Genomic DNA, 27,170 nt, shown 5'->3' with positions numbered 1-27,170 from the left:
TATTAGCAGAATTCCAGTTTATTTAAACTAGAGTCTCAATAAGAGAGCATTTCAGTTTGCAATAGATTTCTTAAGTGCAATAGTGCATAACCTAAATAACTAAGTGCATAACCTAAATTTAAAAGCAATGTCATAAAATCATATGAAAATCAGGAAGGAATAAAACATGATTCACCTGTTTAAAATTGACAGCGAAGATGTTTCCTCTTATATGACAATCTAAAACAAGGTGTGGGGTGGGGGGGAGGAAGTGGGGTCTCTCTTTGAAAAGTATGGGGATCCCAATCTAAAATGGAGGAAAATAGAATTCTCTGAGAAAGTCATGAGTCTTTGAAGCTGTTTTCTTAAATAGCTTTTCATATTTTTAAGGCAGAGGTAAATTGGTTCTTAATAGTCAAGGGGTGAAAGATCACCATGGATATACAGGAATAGAGGGTTAAGGTGAGAATCAAATTATCAGTTATTATCAGAAAATGATCAGTTGAAGGTAGGAAAATTAGGGAGAAACATCAGAGACTATTTGAGCATGGCCGCGCCTAGACGGTTTTTCACGAACTGCTGCAACACCTTTATATCCAAATGAGCACCTGGGATATTCCCTGGAGGAAGAATACAGAGCCCGCAGCGGTGGTTGAAAATAGTACAATGTTTGAGTTTGAAATTGTGTCATACAGTATTTGCAATTCAAATTTTGTACTGAACTCCTGTAACAGCAGCTCCCTCTTTCCATGTCTTTATATAGTTTACAGTCAAAGATAAAATGTCACATGATTTAAAGTGACAAACGGACCACAACCATGGAACAATAACAGTGGGGGGGGGGGGGGGGGGGGGGGGGGGGGGGGGGGTAGCTCCAGATAGCTCCAGTCTATCTTTTACCAATTTCAATGAAAGGACTATCAGTTTAAATGGCATCTTTCACATTACTTGTAAATCAACAATTTTGGGCAGGTACCAATACTATAAAACAATAATAAAACATCTGTTAACACTCACAAGTATTGGCTGGGTGTGTATATAACGTGCAGAGACGAGGCAGACAATGTATATGGACCTCAGAGTTCAGATCAGTCTCACTGTGATAACGATGCAACTAGATAGCTCATGAGAGGGTGGCAGCACTGAAATGATCAATTAATGAGATTGTGAGCAGCAATGAATTAAAAGAGTTTCTCGCCTCTAGTTCCCCCGCACCTCTCCCCCCACTTTCAGTCTGAAGAAGGGTCCTGACCCAATATGTCACATATTCTTTCTCTCTGTGGATGCTGCTTGGCCCACTGAGTTACTCCAGCATATTGTGTCTTTGGTATAAACCAGCATCTGTAGTTTCGTCCTATTACCTAGAACACTACAGCACAGGAACAAGCCCTTCAGCCCACGATGTTTGATCCAAACATGATGCCAAGTTAAACTGATCTCATCTGCGTGTACATGATCCATAATCCCTCTATTCCTTGCATTTCCATGTGCGCGACTAAAAGTCTTAAACCCCACTATTGTATCTGCCTCCACCACCACCCCTGGCAATAGATCCCAGACCCCCCCCACCACTCTGTGTGGGAAAAATACTTGGCCAACACATCTCCATGAAACTTTTCCTCTCTCACCTTACAGCTATGCCCTCTAGTGTTGGACATTCCCACCTGCGGGAAAAGGTCTCACTGTCTACCCCTACATATGCCTCTCATAATTTTATATACTTCTATCAAGTCTCTCCTCAACCTCCAACGTTCCAGAGAAAACAATCCAAGTCTATCCAACCTATCCTTGTCGCAGAAACCCTCTCGGCCAGGCAGCATTCCGGTAAACGTCCTCTGCACCACCTCCACAACCTCCACATCCTTCCTGGAATGGGGCAACCAGAACTGCACATAATACTCCATAATGTGGCCTAACTAAACTCTTACAAAGCTACATCATGACTTCCTGACTCTTATGCTCAATGCCCCTAGCAATGAAGGCAAGCATACCATAAGCCTTCTTCACCATCCTAACTACTTGTGCTGCCACCTTCAGTGAGCTATGAACATGGGACTCCTAGATCCCTCTGTGGATCATTGCTGTTAAGGGTCTTGCCATTAACTGTATACTCTCCCCTTACATTCAACCTCCCAAAGTGCAATACCTCACACTCACACTTGGATTAAACTCCAGCTGCCATTTCTCCACCCATTTCTAGGGCTGATCAATATCCCGCTATATCTTCTGACAGCTTTCCTCACTGTCTGCAAATTCTCCAATTTTGGGGTCATCAGCAAAGTTATTCATCTGCATTTACGTCCAAGTCATTACATATATCCCAAACAACATAGATCCCTGTGGAATTCCACTGGTCACAGACCTCCAGCCAGAACAGCTTCCTTCCACCACAACCCACTGTTTCCTATGAATAGAATAGAATAGAATAGAATGCTATTTATTGTCATTCAAACCTAGGTTTGAACGAAATTCCATTTCTACAGTTTTTTTTACATTACAAAACAATCCAAGACCCACACTTAACACAGTTTACATAAACATCCATCACAATGATTCTCCAACATCTCCTCACTGTGATGGAAGGCAAAGTCTTTATCTCTTCCCTTTGTTCCTTCTCCCGCGGTCCAGCAGTCCAACTGCAGTGTCGAGGCGAACTGGGGCTCCGATGTTAAAGCCCCCGGCGGGCGATGGTAAGTCCTGAGGCCGTTTAAGCCACGCCGGGCGATATTAGGCCCCGGCTCCATGTCCTTAAACCCGCGATTCCAGCGGGAGAAGTCGCCGTTGCGGAGCTCGGAAAAGCGGTCTCCCACCAGGGACCTGCGAGATCCCGATGTTCCCGTCCACCGGGTCTGCCGCCGGTGCCTCCGAACTCCAAAAGTCGGGTCGCAGCCGCGCGCCACCACAGCTCTTCCCGCTCCGAAGTTGGCCAGCTCCGCGATGTCAGTTCCGCAGGCTCTGCAACTGGAGCCCCCAGGTTAGTCCCGGCCGGAGGTCGCCGCCGGCTCCACGATGTTAGGCCCAACGACATCCGAGACCCGACAGGGAATAGTCGGGTCCCCGCACAGGGAAGAGATTAACGGTTTCCCCCACAGCCCCCCCCCCCCCCACCACCCCCCACATATACACAGCTAAAAAAATAAAATAAAAACTGACTCAAAGGCATACATTTAACAAGACAAAAATAAAAAAAGACAGACGACTGTAGTCGAGCCGCTGCCGTTAGGCGCCGCCACTCCCAAGCTATGAATAAGCCAGATCTGAATCCACACCACCAAGTCATCTTGAATCCCATGCATCTTAATCTTCTGGATCAGCCCAACATGAGGGACCTTATCAAAAGCTTGACTAAAATCCATGTATATGGTACCTACTGCCCCACGACAGCACCTGCTGCTGGACGTGATGAAAGCTATCTATAAAAAGGTAGGGTTTCACATTTTTGGGTCCTATTAGACATCAGATCCAGGAGGATCTGTGGCACACAACAACAGTGATGCTATAAAGGGGACTGAGCCGCTGCACACATTGGGGCCATAGTTATGATTACGTATTCCATTAAACTTTCACTCACACCTTTGGCATAATCTTTATAATATTTTACAATGAGGAGGATTTATAAGCACACAGTTATCATCAGTTTACTGGTTTCCTGAGAATACACTGTAGTGGAGCTGCCAAGTAGTCTTCCCTGGGGAAGGGAGTCGCAGACGGCAGCATAAGCTGCAGTCTCCAGAAGTTGCACTTTGTTTCATGGTGTAATGACAGCAACTGTTGGTAGTTTTATAATTGCAAAATCCAGCCCTCCACGAAACACTCCACAATCGCTCTCTGCAGAATCGTTTTCACAGAACCAAACAGGCTATTCGGCCCAACTTGTCCATGCTAACCAGTTCAAGCTTTCCATGGTAACTCCATTGTTCAGCACTTTGTCTGTAATCCGTGTATACCTCAACGTTTCAAGCGCTTACCTATACACATTTTAAATGTTGTCAGTAACTCTGCTTCAAACACACTGCTATGCAGTGCGCTCCAAAAGTTACCACAATCTGGCTGAAGAAGGTTGCCCTCATATCCCCTAAATATGTCCTCTAATTTTGTCTACCTCTGATATGGGGAAATGTCTCTTGCAGTCTACCCTGTATGCCCTTCATAATTTTATTCACTTCAATCATGTCCCTTCTTAACGTCCTTGGAGGTTAGATCTAACCTCTGCTCACAACTGGGCAGCACAGTGATAGAGTTGCTGCCTCACAGTGCCAGACCTGAGACCTGACCTCGTGAGCTATCTGTGTGGAGTTTGCATGTTCTCCCTGTAATCAATAGGCAATTGACAATAGGTGCAGGAGTAGAGCCAGCACCACCATTCAATGTGATCATGGCTGATCATCCCCAATCAATACCCCGTTCCTACCTTCTCCCCATATCCCCTGACTCCGCTATCTTTAAGAGCCCTATCTAGCTCTCTTGAAAGTATCCAGAGGACCGGCCTCCACCTGAGACAGAGAATTCCCCAGACTCACAACTCTCTGTGTGAAAAAGTGTTTCCTCGTCTTCATTCTAAATGGCTTACATCTTATTCTTAAACTGTGGCCCCTGGCTCTGGACTCCCCCAACATCGGGAACATGTTTCGTGCCGCTAGCGTGTCCAAACCCTTAATAATCTTATATGTTTCAATAAGATGCCCTCTCATCCTTCTAAACTCCAGAGTGTACAAGCCCAGCTGCTCCATTCTCTCAGCCTATGAGTCCCGCCAAAGCGGGAATTAACCTTGTAAACCTAATGCTGCGCTCCCTCAATAGCAAGAATGTCCTTCCTCAAATTTGGAGACCAAAACTGCACACAATACTCCAGGTGTGGTCTCACTAGGGCCCTATACAACTGCAGAAGGACCTCCTTGCTCCTATACTCAACTCCTCTCGTTATGAAGGCCAACTTGCCATTCGCTTTCTTCACAGCCTGCTGGACCTGCATGCTTACATTAATTGACTGAAGAACAAGGACCCCCAGATCCCGTTGTATTTCCCCTTTTTCCAACTTGACACCATTTAGATAATAATCTGCCTTCCTGTTTTTGGTAGCAAAGTGGATAACCTCACATTTATCCACATTAAACTGCATCTGCCATGCATCTGCCCACTCACCCAATCTGTCCAAGTCACTCTCCATTCTCATTGCATCCTCCTCACAGTTCACACTGTCACCCAGCTTTGTGTCATCTGCAAATTTGCTAATGTTACTTTGAATCCCTTCATCTAAATCATTGATGTATATTGTAAATAGCTGCGGTCCCAGCACCGACCCTTGCGGTACCCCACTAGTCACTGCCTGCCATTCTGAAACCCGTTAATCCCTACTATTTGTTTCCTGTCTGCCAACCAATTTTCTATCCTTGTCAGCACTCTACCCCAATACCATGTGCCCTAATTTTGCTCACTAATCTCCTATGTGGGACCTTATCAAATGCTTTCTGAAAGTCCAGGTACACCACATTCACTGGCTGTCCCTTGTCCATTTTCCTAGTTACATCCTCAAAGAATTCCATAAGATTAGTCAAGCATGATTTCCCCTTCGTAAATCCATGCTGACTCGGACCGATCCTGTTACTGCTATCCAAATGTGCCGCTATTTCATCTTTTATAATTGACTCCAGCATCTTCGCCACCACTGATGTCAGGCTAACTGGTCTATAATTCCCTGTTTTCTCTCTCCCGCCTTTCTTAAGAAGTGGGATAACATGGCCACATGGGTTTCTTCCGGGTGCTCTGGTTTCCTCCCACATGGCAAAGACATGTGGGTCTGTAGGATAAGTAGCCTCTGTAAATAAAATGTGTATGGAGTGGATGAGAAAATGTGATAACGTAGAACTGGAGTGCTCAATGGATGGCGTTGAGTTGGTGAGCCGAAGGTCCTGTTTCTATGCTGTATCTCTGAACTGATCAGTGCCATCCCAGGCACCAACCTCGTCAATTTCCTCTACACCCTGTCCAGCATTGTCGCATCCTCTCTAATATCACACACGGTGACCAGCACTGTACACAGTACTCCAATTGAGGTCTGATGAAGGTTTAGTAAACTTGGGGCATAACCTTCTTAGTTCTGTGCTTTCTCCTCACTATGCGTAGGTGTCACCTTGACAGATTTTTCCTCAGAGTTAAGATTTTGCGATCAGACTGCAACTATTTCCGGCTTTGATTTACTACTTTCATTGCAATTATACATTTCCATTCATATTATATCACAACCGTCAAAACTTCAGTCCTTATCTCATCTCTGTCCCAATTCAAAAATGTGACTGGATATTCAACAACCCATAAATAAGAGAGAATTAGCATCTGGTTTAGATTTTTAAAAACCTTTTAGGTGAGTTCACAAGCTCTTGCACTGAATTTTTAATCCAGAAGGACTCACAAAACTATAAATCACCAAAGACTATTTTAATGAGACAAAAGTAACTATTTTCTGGAACTTAATCAATACTCCCACATCCCCATTTTCTCTCAATTTAAGATATAAAACAATATTAGCTTTCAGTCGTACCGATGGCTGGTTATTTTCAAAATATATTGGTGTGAAAATGACACAAAATGTTGCTTTGCACCACATGCAGTGATTTGAAACTAGCACCAATTAACAGACGAACCCCACATATTCTGCCTTCTACTGGCAACGCCTTATTGCGTTCTCGCCAAAATAACAAGATTGTAATCACTGGCATGCGGACTTGAATCAAATTTAGCCCATTTGAAATAGGTCTACACCCTGTAATGCAAGTGACCAGATGTGTGCAATAAAACACTGCTCCTTGGGTGGCTGCACTTTCAGTAATCGCCAGACGCTGTGTACACATTACCCTTCTATAATTACCACTCGGTGGCATGGTAACTCCGTCATTCAATGAGTACACAAAAAAAATCAGACCTACAAAATACATTGTAGAATTGAATCAATCAGTTGATTCTGATTAATAGTTATAGCTGAGCAGAGGAAAATGCAAGTAAGCTTTGTCATACCAAATATATGGCCGCTGAGCCCCTTGCAGATATTAGCTGAGTTTTAATACTGCATACTAATTTATTGTCAAGTCCCAATTATATAAGTTCATAAGTGATTGGAGCAGAATTGGGCCATTCGGCCCATCAAGTCTGCACGGCCATTCAATCATGGCTGATTGAATGGCTGATATCGTTCAGGTCATACAAGTCATCAGCATTTCGGCTAACATTGCACGGACACACATGTACCTGAAAAAGACAATTACCAAGGCAATCTGAATGCACCCTTTACGTGTAAAATAATCCCACAGTAAGATATTTACTGGTGCTCTAAATTTTATTTGGTGCTTTTCTTTCTGCCCTCTATTTTATCTCACAATGTAGATTTCAGCGGCATTGTAAAGACATCTTTTCATTGCTAAACATGCCAAAGCAAGTCCTTGGAATTTTCTTCTTCGAAAGGGTCCAATATTTGAGACGTCCCCAAAGGGAATTCTATAGCTTCGAGGGGGGAAAGCGACGGGGTAATAGAGGGGTCCCAGACATGTCCAGTCTCCATTGATAAACGTCAGTTGGCAGAGCCCTCACATCCACAGCTACTGCAGTGGCAAATGTACTCTTAAACATAGAAACATTGGTGCAGGTGTAGGCCATTCGGCCCTTCGAGCCAGCCATTCAATATGATCATGGCTGATCATCCAAAATCCAGTACCCCATTCCTGTTTTCTCCCCATATCCCTTGATTCCGTTAGTCCTAGTCTTGTATCATGGCTGCACATATCACTCTATCGCTTGCATCCTTCTGGAATGTTGCAATTCTCAATATTCCAATGAGCAGTGAATGTCAAACAAAGTTACCCTCCCCTGCATCATATTAATGGTGGCAGCCCATAAACAATGAAGTTAGCACTTTGCAACACACCGTCACTTGGCAGTAGGATTACTTGTTTCCCTCTAATTTAGTCAACCGGCCACTATGCCTCTCAAAATGCTACTTCCCATTTCACCCATTTAGCTCAACTTTCTGTTACATACAGCTTGCATGTAATTTCCCCATCTAATGTAATCTGTTATGCACCCAAATTAATTTCAATGAAGCTTACACTACAAAGCGATCAGGCCCAACAATCTACTGGTGGTTCCACAATTCGTAAATGTTCAATCAAACTGCTTGATATAAATAGGCACTGGTTTCAGGAATCTGATTTTGATTTAAGCTTCCTTTCTGTCTTGCAATACTTGAATGTGTTTTTCGTAACAAAAAAATGTTGAAGGAAAATCAGCTGCACTTAAAATACACCACATAGAAGCAATGATAAAAGCTATCAGCAAAAAACATGAACAAGATTCATTAGCAAGCAATGACTGCAGATAATACAAAGTGCAAAGAATAAATATTATGAATTAGCTGAAATGCATTAACAAAGAAAACCCATCAGTGATTTAAAGACAAACTGCAAGTTTACTTGAAAGTTGATTTTGCAGGTCTAGGCTGTTATATTAAGGAAGAGATCAACTTTAATTTCAATGTATTAGATTATTTAAGCTAAAATGAAGGTGAGTCAAAGTCCGATTGGATTTTTGAATTTGTGTGATTTAAATCTAGCCGATTTAATTTTAATGAGTTATCACTGGCATTAAAGTCATTCTTATTGGAATCCCACTTCCAGGCTCAGCAAGGTTACTTTATTACTGCTGGGCAAAAGCCTGAGATTTGGTTTAGTGGTGGCATTTTCAAAACTGAGTTGAAAGATTTGAGTTTCAATCCATGTAATCATTCGAGATTTACAATCTCAGAACTAGGTTGACATCCAATGGAGTATTCTCATCTGGATAAAGGAGCCATTGGCTCAGTGGCAGCATCCTGATGTTGCACAGATTTTAGATGATCAGCCATGATCATATTGAATGGCAGTGCTGGCTCGAAGGGCCGAATGGCCTACTCCTGCACCTATGGTTCTATGTTTCTATCCCCACCTCTGAGGGACGGAGGCTTGGTAACAGTAATCACCTAACAATTCTAATAGGTGAAGACTGGAGCTCTGGCCACAGATAATGTGTGATACTAGCTGTGGAACATCTGAACAATGTATGCCAGCCAATCCTTCCATCTTTAAAGGCAAATGGCCCTCTTTAGCCTGAACACGCATTTGGAAGGAGGTATTATAAAGATAAAATCCACGAGCAACAGCAAGCCATTCAGCTACTGTTTATCTTTATGTGGCTAAGGAAGGTGATGTGTATGTCTGTTGGTCAGGAGTTACTGGGTTAGCACATAATCAAGGAATGGAACTAGATATAACTATTCAGTAAGGACTGATGGATATTTTAAAAGGTTAACCATATTCACAAAATCTTTTTAAAAAAAAACATTTTTTGAGGAAATCAATCAGATTGTTTTGCTCCGGGCTTTATTGAGACGGTTTTCCTTCCTTAACCTAGGACAAGAGACAGCAAGGAACCATTGAGGCAGGCGCTATGTTATTACGTTGGCAGGTGATAATGGAAAAGAGGATGTGAACTAAAGTACTTCCCAACACTGTTAGGAAGCCCTATTACAATAATCGGAGGCGTTTTTCTTAATTACATACCAAAAAAAAATTCTTGTTATGCAAACAAGTAATGCAATTATAGAAATGGCAACATTTTAGTTGCTGTACAATTTACAATATCAACAGAATTTCACACCCTCAATGATTCCACCATCTCCCACCAACAGATAAGCTTCAAATGCCAACAGCATTAGAACAACAGGAATTAAAATAATAATTCCCACTCCAACTTAACAATTACTTGAAATACATTTTAAGTAACTAATCTAAATTAAAATAAGTACAAAACAAGATTCAATTCTATTCTTTACCGACGGTAACATGGATTTTAAAGCATACTCCACTCTGATTATATCATAAGCAATAATGGACTCCTGTAGTTTAAATAAACTGGTGAAAGAATTAAAGATAGCAGAAAGTGTCATTTATACAATTATTTCATGTCTTAAGCGGGAGCTCCTCCTTTCCATCTTACCTGGCTTATTTTCCATATAATTTCCAACATCATCATATACTGGTTCAGGTATAATATCGACATAGATGTGACTGGATCCATCCTGATCGTTTACCTTCTCAATTTCTTCTGGAATGGCAGCCAGATCACTAGAAGATTCTGAGTCATAAGCATCCATTTCGGTATACACAATGTCCTTTCCAGCCGTTGAATCTAATCCATTGCATAACCTTAAGTTTTCATCTTGCAAACTTTGATTTGTCTCAACATCAATAGAATATGTTCCTACCTCAGTGTTCTGGTAATCCAAAGTTTGCAACTCATCGCTCGACGCTGCGTGTAAATCACGTTCTGCACATTTTTGTTCATCGTCAGCAGCACTTAAAACTGGATCCGTTACCTGGACAGAATGATGCTCCTGACTCTCTTGCTCTGCTTTTGTTGAGGAGCCTGGTGGCCCAGTGTTCAATGTCTGATTAGGTGCACCTTGGTGAAGATTTAGCTTTAGAAATGCAGTGGAAATGGAGCTCCCAGCTTGTTGGAATGATTCAGACATCTGAGACATCCATGATGAGAGAGACTGTGTGGTGGGATCCTTCTTTGAAATTTCTTCCGAAGCCATAACTAGTAAAAAGCACACTCCTTCATCACCAGTGGTCCCAATGTTTTAATGTGTGTCAACGGTTACTTTCGTGTGAACTACAGAATGAGGGTCATAATCAATTAACACACGATCACCATCGAGAAACAACCACCAGTCCACCAAGTGGGAAAAACAAACCAGGGAAGGCCGGGCCAAAGGAGAAATAAGAAAAGCCAATACACATCAGTCAAGAGCCACAATTAGAAAAATAGAGATCCTCACCAACATACACCAACTTCAGATCGATTGACATAGAAAGTATTAATTCGAGAGGCCTGCTTTACTCAGTTCAAATAATTTCCCAAGTAGAAGGTAAATGGAATAAATATGAATTCTGCAGATAGATTCCAATAAATGTAATCCAATTAAAGAACAGAAAGAGAGGCTTCAGATCCAACCAATGAGTTAGCAAAGGTGAGCTTCACTTGCCTTAGAGTATGGATAAATTAGCTGTTATCTTACATAAAAATCTTTGCTCTAGAATTTCTAAGTGTACAACATTGGTGAATTCCCCAGTCTACACCATCCAGCACTTTAGGTTGGTCTTTGCAGCAGACAACCCTCTTCCACTGAGGGAACTGGCGGTGGCGGCGCGACTCACCCGTTGCAGCGGCCCCTACAGCCTGTCTGTCTTTTTTTTTATTTTTTGTCTAGTTAAATGTAGTGTTGGTGTTTTTTTAATACTGGTTTTAAATGTATATATGTGGGGGGCGGGGGGGGGGGGGTAGCGGGAAACTGTTTAAAATCTCTTCACTGTCCGGGAGACCCGAACTTTTCCCTGTCGGGTCTCCGTTGTCGTTGGGGCCTAGCACCGTGGAGCAGCCTCCAACCTGAACGACCCGGGGGCTCGGGAGACTGCGGAGCTGCGGACTACTCACCATCGTGGGGCTGGCCGGCCTCGGAGCGTGGGGAGCGGTGGTGACTCGCTGCTGCGACTCGACTCCTGGGGCTCGGAAGCTCCAGCAACGCAGCCGCAGGTCCGGTGGACTGGGACATCGGGAGCTCGCGGGTCCGGGGGGAGAGACCACTTTCCGGAGCTCCCGCAACGCGACTTCTCCAGCCCGTGTCGCAGGGTTGGAACGACCCGGGGCGGGGACGTACATCGCCCGGCACGGCTTCATGGCCGTGGGACATTCCAGCGCACGCCGGGGGCTCCAACATTGTGACTTTAGACCGGGAGCGGGGCCGTAAATCGCCCGGCACGGCCTAAAATGGCCGTGGGACTTAGCATCGCCCGCCTGGGGCTTGGATATCGGGAGAGAAATGGAGAACAGGGGAGAGAAAAGACTTTGCCTTCCATCACAGTGGGTTCACTGTGATGGATGTTTGTGTGAATTAAATTGTGTGTATGTCTGTAGGAAATTGTCTTTGTTTGTATGGCTGTGGAAACGGAATTTCGTTTGAGCCTCACTGAGGCTCAAATGATAATAAATGGTATTGTATTGTATTGTATTGTATTGTATTGTATTGTATTGTAGGAAAAGGCCAGAACAAAGCAGGGTCAGCAACAGATGACCAAGGAAGGCTGAAGCCCATAATGGCACACAACATATGATCTCTCTAATTTCAAGTAACCTCTGCATTTGCTCTCTCCACCCCTCCCCCACCCTAGTCGCCCTACTGGTTCCACTTTTGCCATCTTTCTATCCCTCCATCATCAACTCTTCCCGGGCCAACAATAGGCCATGATGGGCTACACTTTACCCCCACCCCCCCACTACAAACTAACCAGTAGTCTCCAAGAGTCATAGTTTGCTCTTCTGGACCCCGGTCTCAGCCCGGTCTCGGTAACGTGGGCTTCCCCTTCTGGTGTAGGTTACCATCAGATGGTTGAGACTGAGGTCCCTAGCAAGTATCAAGCGTGATCCATTTAAGCAGTCAAACACTGAGGAATTCACACAGGCAGCAAGCCAAGAAACATGATGCATATTATTTGGCTAACATTTTGCACAGATTGCAAAGTAATATTTAGAACACAATTTTACAACAGAGGCTAAAGTATCAAAAATTTCTTTAAAAGCCAGAAAATATCTATTATTGTAAAAATCTGTAATATTCTGAAAGATATATCTAAGGGAATTACAATCCATAAACATAAATTGGTTTATTTAGGTCCAGGTGATTTGCTGACCTGTAATTTTACCTTAACAAGACTTTAAACGTCCATAATTCTTGCAAAAATAATTTGTCAGGATCTGAAATTTTCAGCAATTAGAAGACGTGTGGAGATTATGGTGGAGAAAACTGTGAAACAACACAATCTGTGAAGGGGCAGAAAACTGTGGTGGCACCTTCTCAATGTCTCCAACCGAACACATGCGTATTCCACAAGATGTTGACAGTTTCATAGTGTGATGACATTGGAGGGTGCCTGTTTTATCATCATTCCAACTGCAGCATCTGGGTCCTTATTAATTGGCACAAAACTAATGATTGAATGCACGGAGTCCAAGCGCTGTACAGGCAGCATAATTGATGTTTGTATCATTATTAATGCAATAATCATGAGATTATCTTTATGCACAGACAGAATCGTAGAGTCCTTATGATGTGGGAGACCATTCAATCCATCAAGCCTTTACCAGCATTTTGTTAGATTCCATCGTTTCCCCAAGGCTTTGCAAATTGTTTTCTCTCGATTGGCACCCTGACTGACTCTGTAAGTGGTAAATGGTTGTCAGTTTCCATCACACTGACAACCATTTCAGTTACATGTCATCACCATATTCGGTGTTTTGCCTCACAGCCCTCTCTACATATTTAATGATGACTTTAAATCTGTGCTCCTTGGTCCTTGAACCATCTACTGTTGGGGACAGCTGCCCTGCGTGGGGTCTCAGCCACACTCAGCCTGAACCTGGGGCTGAGTGCAGTTCGTCCTGGACCAACTCACTGTCAACCAGACCCTAGAGTCCACCAGATGCCAGGCCAGGTACAGGGAAACAGAACTAGGTCATCTGCTCTAATCTTGTACTTGGCATCCCTCACTCCAAGAACCATTCTAGTAAGTTTCGTAGGACCTTTCTAATACCTTCGCATCCTTCCCAAAATACGCAGACCGGACATAGAGGCAACATGGTTCAGGACTAATCAACATTTTCTAAGAGACTTAAGAAGACACAATAGACTGTAGATGCAGGAGTCTTGAGTAAACCAAAACAAACTACTGGACGAACTCATTGGATCAAGATAAACTTGCTTCTAGTCTTATCCGAAGACTGTTAGTTTCAAATTATGCTTTTGCTGTATAATTCTACCACCCAATAGAATGACATCCCTTTTTGTCCCCCGGTACGATGTACAAACTTTAGTGTTCGGACATAAAAAAAATGAATTGATGACATAAAGAGAAATGGTCAATGTTGCATGAACTTAAAATAAGTTTAATTTAACTTGATTATTGGTTTGTAAAGATCAGCAAACACACAGCAGGAGGAAGCCATTGGGTTTTTGTTCTAAGAGTTTATAGAAGGAGGGTGAGGATGTTGCTAGGACTCGAGGGTCTGAGCTATAGGGAGAGGTTGAGCAAGCAGGGACTTTCTTGGAGGGCAGGGGGATGATAGAGGTGTATAAAATCATGAGTGGAGTAGACTGGGTAAACGCACAGATTCTCTTCCCCAGAGTAGGGGAATCGCAAACCAGAGGACATAGGTTTAAGGTGAAGGGTGAAAAGTTTAACAGGAATCTGAGGGGTAACTTTATCATACAAAGGGTGGTGGGTGTATGGAACGAGCTGCCAGAGGAGGTTGTTGAGGCAGGGACTATTGCAATATTTAAGAAACAATTAGGCAGGTACATGGATAGGACAGGTTTGGAGGTTTGGAGGGTCTATTTCCATGCTGTATGACCCTGTGACTTTATGAAGGGAAGGATCAATGATAAAGAAGGTAAAAAGGAAAAATGTCCCTCTCCAGACGAGGTTTTTAACTACAGGAAACTAAAGTACTTGTGTGAAGAGACCTTGAACTTTGAACACGTCAATGACAATTTGAATAAGATTTTATCAGGAAAACATTGAGTAGGACAACATGAACAGATGTTCCTCTCTTAGTTCTCAATTTCTATTCCTTCCAACCATTAGATTTTCTGGAGGAAAGAACATTAGATTTTGCGGGTAGATAAAAATGCTGGAGAAACCCGTTCTGAGTGACAGTGGGATTTAAAGACAGTGGCTGCTCGCTGAGATTTCTGTGGGATGTAAAAAATAGAACCTTGTTCTTTGAAATGAGATGTCGACAATGAAATTCCAGTGCTGAAACAGAAATTGACATCTTTACCATTTTGCCTACCACTCAAGAATCACGTCCTTGGGAGTGTCCTTTGTTGATTGATTGCATAACCTTAACCACCAAACACCAAAGCAAATACTTTTGGTGGTCAAAGAGTATATTTATGCTGTTCAATGGAGTGTTGGGAAAGCAGTGTTCGAGCACAAACACGCCATTTGTTTTCTTTGGCAAGACCCACTGGTTTCTGTTGGGTCTCAGGGAGGGCGAGCAGGAAACAGACCTGCATTTTCCAGGCCATTGACAACAGTTTTCAGGATCAGTAAAACTGCAAGTGGTGACGTCTTTGGCAATAAGCCTTCTTTACACCAATAATACTCCATCAGCTTTTTTAGTTTGGTTTGGAGATACGGCTCTGAAACAGGCCCTTCGGTCCACTGAGTCCATGCCGACCAGCGATCCCCGTACACTAACACTGTCCTACAAACACTAGGGACAATTTACAATTTTACCGGAACCAATTAACCTACAAACCTGTACATCTTTGGAGTGTGGGAGGAAACCGGAGCACCCAGGGAAAACCCATGCCGGTCATAGTGTGAATGTACAAACTCCGTACAGACAAGCACCTGTGGTCAGGACTAAACCAGGGTCTCTGGTGCTATAAGGCAGCAACCCTACCGCTGGGCCACCGTGCCATCACTGCCCGCCCATCAGATATGCACTAGTGCTGCTGCTCTGGAAGGGGCAACGTTCTCTCACCGGTTTTACTCTGTCAGTATGACAAGCAATGAGTGAACCTGCCCCAGTTGCTAATCTAAATCCTTTGAGTTCTCAATTTTAATTCCCATCTACAAAATAAGAATTTCTGGCAGGCATACTGGGAACAGCTCGAGGCCATTGGGGCAGTCAAAAGACACAGGAAGAATTCCTGAGCATGATATTGTGGCGGCCTGAGCCAGTTTGGTATTGAGCCAGTTGGTCGGGCTCGAACTCTCGCATTGACCGGGCGTGACCTGGGGCCAATCAATCACGCGGTCAGGGGGGGGGCAGGTCGTCAGGTGGTTGGAATTCAAAAGCGGCAGTTGGAATCCGAAGGATCGGCAGTTGGAGTGGAACTCGAGTGTGCTCATGAGCGACGGCACAGTAGTAGTAAAATAATGATGGGATGCGTGCGTGAGCGACAGGGCTGTGTTGGTTAATTATTAAACAGAGTGTTTGCACAATGCGTGGACCTCTACAATATCAGGAATACAAACAGTAGATTTGGAAAATCTTTAACATGGGATATTTCCCTCTCCGAGTTAGAAAAGGTTAAGGGAGGATGTTTCCAAAACTAAGAAATGACTGGAGAAGTTGCAACGACAATTATAAACTTGAAGGAAAGGATTATTGAGAAGAGGTTTTAAGATACAATTAGAATGCAGATTGCTCCATCATATGGCTACTTGAGAACAGGAGAAAGGGTTTCATCAACTTCAACCAAGATGCCAAAAACTGTGCTGACACACAACAGACAAATAGTCTCGAACTGGGCAATGATTTCCATCAATCTTCGAAGGTGCAATAATCAGAGAAGCGAGTGGGAAGATTTATTGGCTACAGGACATCTTCTGGCAGCTTAAGGATGAATCATCATCTGCAGGGAGGGGGGGGGCGCAGACAAAGAGAACTGGTGGGGTGGGAGGGGTTACAGAAATATACTGTAAACACATGTGTGCACACACGCGCACATATACACACACACACACTACTGTAAATTACAGCGAGGCTTGCTTTGCAGACTAGCACAACTTGGAATCAATATTTGTCCGGTTTATTTGCTTTGTTTAAATATTAAATTTGACAATGATATTCTGGCTTATTTCAACTGTCAGCACTGCAGATTTCAAGGCATGACAGCTTAAAAAAAATAAACCTTTGTACTTGACGGCAGCTGAGATGTGAATTAGTGCAATTATTCTAACCTGGCAGCACTGCATAACAGCGCAGAATTATTAAAGTGCAATTTTACCGTATCGCTAAAATAACTCTAATAATTGTGCTGCTGGTGCTATTGTGCATTGATGCTACAGAGACAAGCCTGGCCCAGTGTCCAATGCTCATCTCAGAGCAGGTCATTCAAAAATGACACTAAAATCATTCATCGGCGATTAAAATCTTGACAAAAAAATTGATCTGCAGCCAGGATCTGCCGCCTCATGTCATGATTGGATATAAATACAAATCAATGAGCCTTATTTAAAATGTTTTTTAAAAATTGCAACAGTTGAAAGTTAATACCTGCATGCAATCTAAGGAGCCCCAGACACAAACAAATCAATGGCAGACTCATAATGGAAATAAATGTTAACTATTTCATAACAAAGTACGGATCAGACATGCAACTGGTGTTCCAGTGGACAGGCTCATCATGGCTTATCTTCCAGTACCCAAATATCTATTTTGCTGCCTAAGAAAACTTTTGCCATTGATAACAGGGAACAAACAATGAACACTCTCAATCAGTCTTGCTACCATAACATCTATCTAGACAGAGATGTTAAGCCATTTAAATGATAAGCACCTTGATTGAAATAACAGGCTGAACCATTCCGGAGAAACTCAGCGGGTGCAGCAGCATCTATGGAGCGAAGGAAATAGGCAACGTTTTGGCCCGAAACGTTGCCTATTTGCTTCGCTCCATAGATGCTGCAGCACCTGTTGAGTTTCTCCAGCATTTTTGTGTAACTTCGATTTTCCAGCATCTGCAGTTCCTTCTTAAACAGGCTGAACTATTCATTCGCTAGTTACTTGGAATAATATTCAACCAGAGACAGGAGAGGATATTATGACTCAGTATTACGCTTTATAAAAAGCCATCTCTAAATTTCAAGCCATTAATTTCCATATTACAAATAATTAGCAGCTTGTTATAGCTAATCAATTGACAGCTCTCTCAATAACAATGCCAATGTTGTTAGTCATAGATCACAAAGCATCTTAACTGCAGATAATCTCTTCAGTCCACACAGTATATCAAACAGCCATTTTATAACAATCCTATTTTATTCTAACCCAAGACACTGCCCCTCACCGAAACGTTGGGTGTAACTTACATTAACCTTCGGGCCTACTTGTCCAAGCCAATCGAGATGCCTAATAAGCTCATTTTGTCCGGCATTTAGCTGAAATCTCTCTAATCTTATCCGATCCATACCTGTCCAAATGCTTTTGAACTACTGAGATTGTACCTGCCTCTACCATCTTCTCTCGTAGCTTGTTCCAAATACCCACCTCCCATTGAAAATCCTCCCTCTCAGATTTCCTTTAAATAAATTCCCTCTTGACCTTTAACCTCCGTCCTTTAGTTAAAAGGGAGCCCACTGATGTTCAGCACCACGTTAAGAAATAAGCACAAGACTCACCGAGGCCCTTGTGGATTCCAGCTTTCTCGAGTACCCGCTTCCTTTCTCGCTTCAGTTCAAGGCATGGGAGGCCTCCAATTTTCTCAAAGCACAGTTTTTTGTTGATGAAGAGGAACAGAACTGCCAACAAGACAACAAAGACTCCAACTGCAGACAAAAACCCAATGGCTTCTGGTGTGACTACAGAGAGAACAAGAGTAAAATTAATCAATTGAAGATTAAGATATTTCAATACGATCCTGTTTTTGCTGCTTCTCCTTATCTATTTCACCTTCTCCTCACATCTAACCTCATCCTCTAAATGGAGAAGCAGTTAACTTTCATCTGAGCCCACTGGTGTCTTATAAACCAACCATTTGGATTGACGTGACCCAGAGCTAGTCAGTTTTCTGGCTGAACATGACTTGCCTCTGGCATCTCCCAGTAAGAGCAGTCATTAGGAATTATGAGCAACGACTCATTTGCCATCAGTTCCCAGTGCCTAGACCTGGAAAGCACAATGTAATGTGCCATGAAAATATGACAATTCTAAAATAGTTTAACACTGTACAAAATCAAAATCTGAATAAATGTTAGCTATAATGAGAGGCTGGACAAACTTCCACTGTTTTCTCTAGGACGTAGGAGGTTGAGTGGATACCATATAGAAGTATACAAAGTAATGAAGGTGGCACAGGGGAGCAGGATGTAGAGCTGCTGTCTCACAGCGCCAGAGATGTGGGTTCAATCCTGACCTCAGGCGCTTTCTGCATGGAGTTTGGTCGCCCTGTGACAGCGTGTTTCCTCCCGGTGCTCTAGTTTCCTCCCACATCCCAAAGGTGTGCGGGTTGGTAGTTTATTTGGCCTCTGTAAATTGCCCCCGCATGTGTACTGATTGTGGATGATCAGCCATGATCACATTGAATGGCCTACTCCTGCACCTATTGTCTATTGTGTAGGCAGTGGATGTAAAAGTGGGATAGCACAGAACTACTGTGAATTGGTGATCAATGTCCAGCTTGGACATGGTGGGTTGTAGAGCCTGTTTCCAGGCTATTTCTCTAAACTATGAGAGGCATAGATGAGGTAGACAGTCAGAACCTTTACTCAAACACAGGATGCTTATTTGTGTGGAGTAAGGGCTTAAAAGCTGAATTTGTGAGAAGACTGTACATAAACATCCATCCATGTCCGATGATTTAGCTTTGATACTAATGGTACAAATCATGGGAGACCCCTTCCACCCCTGCAACGGACTGTTCCAGCTGCTACGGTCAGGCAAACGCCTCCGTTGCTATGCTGTGAGAACGGAGAGGTTGAGAAGGTGTTTCTTCCCAGAGGCCATTCGGACTGTAAACTCCAATCTCACCAGGGACTAACTTTACTGTACCACTCTATTGCTTTTTTTTTTTTAAATTGCTGTTTTTTCCCTTTTTCCTTCCGCCCACAATATTTAATATGGAAAAGAATATGTGATTCTGTTACATTCTGTTTGTAGTTTGTTTGGTTGTTTGTTTGTTTGTCTTTTTGCACAAAGTCCGCGAGCATTGCCACTTTTCATTTCACTGCACATCTCGTATGTGTATGTGACAAATAAACTTGACTTGACTTGACAATATCAAACAAATCTTCTGATTCTGATCACTGGCAATCTGAATTTTCACCCTGTGTGAAATGAGAACAGCGTGGGAGTAAAATTACTGTTCCCTCCCATAAAAAGCTCTTCAAATATTTCCACGTCCTTCCAGCCCCTAAAGAGACTGATGACATTTTCCTTTTCATACTAAACTGCTATTTACTCATCAGGCACTGAACGTTACAGTTAATTGTTAAATGCTAACCTGCCAGATTTAGGATTATGTTGTAGACTGGTGTGTAGGTGGAAACTCAAATTATATTGTGTATCTTGATAACGATTATGAAATGATTAATTGCCCACTTAAGTTCTCAATTATATGAGCGCCGTGACATTATGCTCATTGCTCAAGGATGCAATAGTGCGTGCAACTTAACCCCCTTTGAATACTGAAGGTAGGACTTCTAAAGATTTTAGCTCCTTCCCCTGACCAGCTGAATTGCATGGAGATTAGATATAATAAAAATAAACTGCAGATGCTAGTTTGTACCAGATATAAAGGGACCTGGTACATCGCTATCCATTTTCGGCAGAGATGCTGTCTGACCCGCTGAGTTACTCCAGCAGCTTATGTCTTAGCACGCTGATTAGTTAGGTCATGCAACAACAACCTGCGCACACAACAACATGCATTTCAAGCAATGAAGCCAGGATCATTCACTTATGTGGGGTAAAGGGGCTCATTCAAGCAAAGGCAATGATGGAGAGGCCTGGAAAGCTCAAGCTGAGCATAAGACTTATTAAAGTATGCATGGTCAAATTAGGACCCAACCTTAAAGTTTCCTGTGGTCACCTAACTACAATCTTAAACATTTGTCCCCTCTATCACGGGCACACAATGGCTGCAGTGTACTCCAGCTAAAAGCCGCTGTGCATCAACTTCCTTCAACAGTATCGCTAAACCACTTGAACAAGGACCTGGGCAAGGCCACCAGCATAATCAAGGACCAGTCTCATTCCGATCACTCCCTCTTCTCCCCTCTTTCCATCAGGCAAGATGTTTGAAAAAACACACCTCCAGATTCAGGACAGTTTCTTCCCAGCTATTATCAGGCAACCAAACCGTCCTCTCACCAGCTAGAGTGCGTTCCTGACCTCCCACCAACCTCATTGGAGACCTTTGAACTATCATTAATCGGAGTTTATCTTGCAAGAAGTGTTGCACCCTTCACCTGTACACTGTGGACGGTTTGATTGTAATCGTAGAAAGTCTTTTCTTTAACTGGATATCACGCAACAAAAAGCTTTACACTGTACCTCGATACACATGACAATAAACTAAACTCAACTAAAACTAAATTAAACTGCTTCCGCAGAGCATCCTGACTTGTACAGACGGCATCACTCTGTCCTCACTGGTTTAAAATGCTGTAATTCCCATTCATCAGCAATAACAGACGCTGGCGACAGTTCAAGAAGGTGTCCCACTCCTACCTTCACAAGGACACTTACACAATAAATGCTGGTCTTACCAATGGCCTTAGCAATGCAAATATACTGGGAATGAACTAAAGCAGGCCTCTGAAATTTGCCACTCTCACACTTAAAGTTGAATATTCAGATTGACGCAACCTTTGTTGCACTACCTCCCGTAAACAAAGATATTTGGGAAAGTGCTGGAACCTGCCTGGTGAACGATTATTGATAAATCAATTTAAATCCAATTTCCAATTTAAATACAATTTACCACTCCCACTCCCCAAAGTATATTTATGAAAATGCCCCAGATGAATGTTCTCACACAAAGCTGACACATGTATTGAAAACAATTTCCTGCTGGTGGGGTCCACGTTATTTATATTGAATACAGAGAGAAGCTGCACTCGGGATTTATTCTTTTGTATCTTGATTGTTAACCAGGTTACAGAGCAGCTACACTCTTGATACAACAATATTAACAGAGAAATAGTAGAGTGGAGCTTGTATAATAACTTCACTTCTTCACGTCACTGTCCATCATCCACATCAGTGTTCTTGTCCAAGAAATCATGTGGAAAGGAATAAGATGACCCTTCCTGACCTTTCTGCCCTTGGAATTCTCCATTGCCTGGGTCAGGTCACATGAACACGAGAACAGCACCTCACGGTCTATTTCTCCAGTTTAAAGAAATAGCCCCTTTTCTTTTTCCTGCACCACTCCAACTTCACATTTCACTCCTCCTCTTCTTTCCTCATCTGACACCCTTTTGTCTCCTTTTCACCTCTAGCCTTTATCACTATCTCCACCCATCCGCCAATCACCCCCTTTCACCTGTATCCACCTATCACTTGCCAGGATTTACCCCACCCCAACCTCTAATTTCCATTTTGCCCTTGGCATCATGCTCGGCAAGGGCATTGTGGGCTGAAGGGCCTGTTCTTGTGCTCTACTGTTCTATGTTCTGCGTTTCAGTTCCATCCACCACCCAGGCTGAGTTTTTTTTTGTTTTCGTACAACCTAACCTGCTGGACATGTTCTACAGCCCTGCATTTTGCAACTTTGACATTCCTTTGTCTGCATTCTCCCTCTCTAATCACCATTATTTAAGTTTGATGATCAAGGGACCATGTTCCCCCTGCCTGACTACCCCCATGGACCCATCACCGTGATAACCTTGCTCACAGCTTATCCCCAGGAGAACCTATGTCCCCCTCCAACCCACCGCCACCCTCCCTGTAACTTAAAACCAACTTGTTTCTCACCTTACTAGTTCTGACAAAGAATCTGGTATGTCAGAAATGATAGACGGTGTAAGAGAGTCTAAAAATGTACTTTGCAGAGGGAAGGAGCAACATTAGTACACAAGGTTTCAACAATCCAAACATTAACTACTAAAGGAGCAATGAAAACATCAAGAAGAATGTTTTATATGTTTGTAAAATATGTAATTTTGACTATTTTACTAAGATTCTGGCATTCCCTGCAGCCCGCTTCCCAATTTCCCCAAGCGATCATTTAGCAATATGTTAAGTGCAGTAACATAATTGCAAAGAAATTCAGTGGAGTCCAGTGTTACAGCAATCAATGAGCAATTTATAGCACTGGGTCCTTTGGTTAAACAGTCACAGCTTTACTGGAATAACATCCCAAAGCACACAGTTTCTCCAGCGACTGTTGCTAAATCATTTAGACACAGCCAACTTTATTAGCCAGGAGGGAAGGAACTCTATGACCATGTACGTTTGATCACCTGTCAGAGCGCGACCATGAAGTGCAAGCAGGGCTGCTTTCTCACCATCTGCATGGATTCCAGCCAATTAAGATTCTGTAGTATCATGAATCAATGCTGGAAAAATCCACAAGGGAGCAGCTGCAGTTTAACTGAGGATGAACAATCCATATATATTAAGTAAATTATATTGCATAACTTTAAAATCAACATTCTCAGTCAGTGCTTGAAGATCTCTCTCATTTCTCACTAGCCAATGCTAAACAACACTGTGGTACCTGTTGGGTGGTTATTTGTGCGTTGTTATGGATCAATTGCAGCTTGGGAAATATTTTTGGCATTGATTTATCCGAGGGAGTTTGTTATCACAATTATTCCCCTCCTATTTGCACAGTGGCTCAGCTGGTACAGTTGCTGCCTCACAGTGCCAGAGATGCAGGGTTTTTTCTGTCCTTGGGTGCTGTCTGTGTGGAGTTTGCACGTTCTACCTGTGACCACGTGGATCACCCCCTACATCCCAATATCGTGCGGGTTTGTAGGTGAATTAGCCACTGTAAAATTGCCATGAATATGTAGGGCGTGGATAAGAAACTTGGATAGCATTGAACTGGTGTGAATGGGTGGTCGATGGTCAGTGCGGACATGTTGGGCCACAGGGCCTGTTTTCACACTGTATCTCTAAAAAACCATGAATAAGATTAGATCAGTCTGGTATTTTTTTTTGGGGGGGGGTCAATTTCAAGGATAACTTTACTATTTGTCTTCTATAGGTGTTTAGGGGGAGAGGTGAGGGAGGGAGTAACTGAGGGTAGGGAAAAGGAGATGGAGGGAGAGGTGAGGGAGGGAGTGGAGGATGGGAGGAGGAGAGGGGAGAGAAGGAGGGAGAAGACGAGGGGAGGGAGTGTATGAGCCACGCCTGCGCAGTTGGGGGCTATGGGTGAGTGGTGGATAATTGCGTTGGGGGAACGGGTTGCGTTGGGGGAATGGGTGAGTGTTGGAAACGGGTTGCGTGGGGGAAACGGGTTAGTGGTGGAATATTGCGTTGGGGGAACAGGGCCCAACGGGTCAGGGGGGTTGGGAGGGGAGAAGGGTTATGGAGGGTGGGTAGGGAGTGACTGAGGGTAGAGGAAAGGAGAGGGAGGGAGAGGTGTGGAGGAGGGGATGAGGAGATTGGAGAGAAGAGGGAGGGGGAAGAGGAGGGGGAGTGAGTGTTGGGGGATGAGGGGAAATGAGCAGCGCCTGCGCAGTTGAGGTCTCTGGGTGAGTAGTGGAAAATTGCATTGGGAGAACGGGTTGGGTTGGAGGAAAGGGTGAGCGGTGGAAATGGGTTGCGTTGGGGGAATGGGAGAGTGGTGGATTATTGTGTTGGGGGAACGGGGCCCACCGGGTCCCATTTGGGCCAGTCCTTATAAAATTCTTAAGGGATTGGACAGGCTAGATGCATGGAAAATGTTCTCGATGTTGGGGGAGTCCAGAACCAGGGGTCACAGTTTATGAATAAGGGGTAGGCCATTTAGGACTGAGATGAGGAAAACCTTTTTCACCCAGAGAGTTGTGAATCTGTGGAATTCCCTGCCGCAGAAGGCAGTGGAGACCAATTCACTGGATATATTCAAGAGAGTTAGATATAGCTCTTAGGGCCAACGGAATCAAGGGATATGGGGAGAATGCAGGAACTGGGTACTGATTTAGGATGATCATCCATGATCATGCTGGCTCGAAGGGCCAAATGGCCTACTCCTGCACCTATTTTCTACGTTTATATGTTTATGGGAAATTGTGTATTGGCAATAAATTCGAGCCATGCCATCAATGCCTATACTGCAAATCAGAGGAAATATAACCACATAAATCTCAATGCATGTCAAAGAGTTCAAACTTGTCTTCCTGTTATAGTTTATCTCTAATAATTTGCAGCATTAAATAATGTTTGCTTTACACATGCTCACTCCAAACCAAAAGGTAAATATAGCCTTTCATGTTTATCATTTGCCATACATTGGTCTTGATTTTACTGCCTAAATTACATCTATTTTATTGAACTACTAAAATGCTCAATATGTTATCAGCATTATTCTCACACAAAAACCAGCTCACCTCAGCCTGGCTTGCAACACACTGCTTCCTTTGCACATTAATTGCCCATTAAATTTTCCCTGCAATGACAAGGACAGTACTTCGTAGTGCAGGTATCATCCTAATGATGAGATTCAGACTTTTTGCAAAACCATGCAACCCACTAGGCCCAAGCGAGAAATAATTAAAATTTATCAAATTAACAAATTGTGGCTAGAAATTAAAGGAAGAATAATTACAAATATTCACTTGCTTTTCCATCATTTATTTCATTTCCATCACAATTAAGGGCGCAATACCAAATATTGCACAGAAACAGAGTGCTTTTCCACATCTTCATGAAGCTAGCAGGTCAGCAGAGGAGGTGGTGCAGGCAATGTGTTGGACAAGTATTATTGCACATTTGTCCATTGTGCAGTAATACTATCCAATGCTGCATTTGGAGGTCTGGCATTATTCAGTAAAGCATTTTACTACACATCACTGATGTGGCCTACTATTCAACAGAAATCGTAATGCCTTAATTAGCTGTAGCATGGTAGTTCATATTGGAAGTGTGCTTGGCTTACATGTACTGATTTGCTCACCTGCTTACAGGAAAGACGGGATAGCACTGGAGTGGGTACAAGAAGAGCTATGAGAATTCTGCTAGGAATGGAAGTTTGGTTTAAGGAAAGATTGACTAGGCTGCATTGTTTTCTTTGGGACAAAGGTAGTTCAGGGGAGATTTCAATGAGATGTATTAAATTAGGAAAAGTCTTGCCATAAACAATTTATTTCTATTTTTGCAGAGAGGAACATCCGAGGAACGTAATTAAGCCCTTGCTCCAAAAAGACCCTTGACGACTGGTTGAAACTTGAAATCAGGCTTGCTCTTCTACCCAGATGAAAATCAAAGTCCTACAGATGCCGGAAATAAAAACAGAAAGTGACAAAATGATCCTGGCCTGAAACATTAACTCTGTTTCTCTCTCTATAGATGCTGCCCAACCTACTGAGTTTTTCCAACATTTCCTGTTTTTGTTTGTCGTCTCCCAACTTCTGGTTACAACTTCAAACTTGGGCAAAGTTACATGCAAGTCCTAATCAGTTTACAGTGTAAAATACCACTTACAAATGTATTGTCCAAATCCAGAGCATTGGAGCTGGCTTCATGGAGAGAGTTCTTGGATCTGTTACTGCACAAGTATTAAAAGTGGACTTGCAATTGATATCTCCCTTCACACATTGTTTTGTGCCCGCTATCTAATGCTTGATGAAAAATGCAATGCTCTAGTTGAGTGCAAGACAAGAAATTAGAACATTTAGAACATTTGGTAACTCATGAGTCCTCCAAAAATCACTCACTAAATTCTTGTAAAATTTCAGAATTTCAAATTTCCATTGGTCATTCCATAATGTCTCTCATGACAACATAACAGACTGGACCCTCCATGTACACCATGGGATGCTGGCACAATTACTCTGAAATGTATTTGCCACAAAATTCTTTAATTGGATTTATAAGTTTTTTGACATTTTTCTAAAGGAGCCGAGAAGAAAACTTCAAACTAACATAATATCTGGAGGTTAATTAAACAGATTTTCAATCCGTTTGACTTCACACGTTTTTCCTGATGTAGTATCCCCCTCCTGTTACAACTGTAAGGACCTCATAAAATAAGGACATATCTTGGTTTGGGCCACACTTATGGAAGACATTGAGGTTTATGTTGAAGGAGGATGCCTGCAAAATCATGGACAAATAGTAGTTATAATAATAATGTTTAATGATAAATAGTAATACTACAGAAGCAAGTTGGTCCTTCAAAGCTATCCTGGCACTGTGAGGATGAGTGTTACTCCCTGGCCCTTCCCATTCCCACACTGGCCTATTTGTCCTTGGCCTCCACCATTGCCAGAGTGAGGCCACATACAAACTGGAAGCTTCCGCTTAAGTATGAACATTGACTTCTCTAAGGTCAGGTAACCACTATACCCCCTACCCATCGTTCTATGACCCAGCATTCCCTATCCCGACACACGCACACCTTCCTTTCCACTCTCCCAACATCATCCAGATCCTTTCTCCTCTTC

At 43.0% G+C, this 27,170-nt stretch overlaps 1 protein-coding gene across 7 annotated transcripts in view; it reads right to left on the bottom strand.

Moving 5' to 3' along the window:
- Window positions 1–27,170, bottom strand: part of syt16 (synaptotagmin 16) — a 125,718-nt gene that overhangs the window by 33,094 nt on the left and 65,454 nt on the right. For 2 of the 7 annotated variants that reach the window (XM_033027428.1, XM_033027433.1), the window contains exons 2-3: window positions 18,255–18,434; window positions 10,000–10,602 (exon numbers count right to left, since the gene is read on the bottom strand). In XM_033027428.1, coding sequence (XP_032883319.1) covers window positions 10,000–10,602; window positions 18,255–18,434 — 783 coding nt within the window. Of the gene's footprint in view, window positions 1–9,999; window positions 10,678–18,254; window positions 18,435–25,115; window positions 25,175–27,170 lie in introns of all 7 variants that reach the window. The other 5 variants (XM_033027434.1, XM_033027435.1, XM_033027430.1 and 2 more) reach the window with 4 other exon arrangements.

The sequence above is a fragment of the Amblyraja radiata genome, chromosome 9, assembly GCF_010909765.2.
Source record: "Amblyraja radiata isolate CabotCenter1 chromosome 9, sAmbRad1.1.pri, whole genome shotgun sequence".
Taxonomy (NCBI): Eukaryota; Metazoa; Chordata; class Chondrichthyes; order Rajiformes; family Rajidae; genus Amblyraja; species Amblyraja radiata.
The sequence above is the reverse complement of the archived record's forward strand: the minus strand, read 5'-3'. Positions and strand labels throughout refer to the sequence as shown.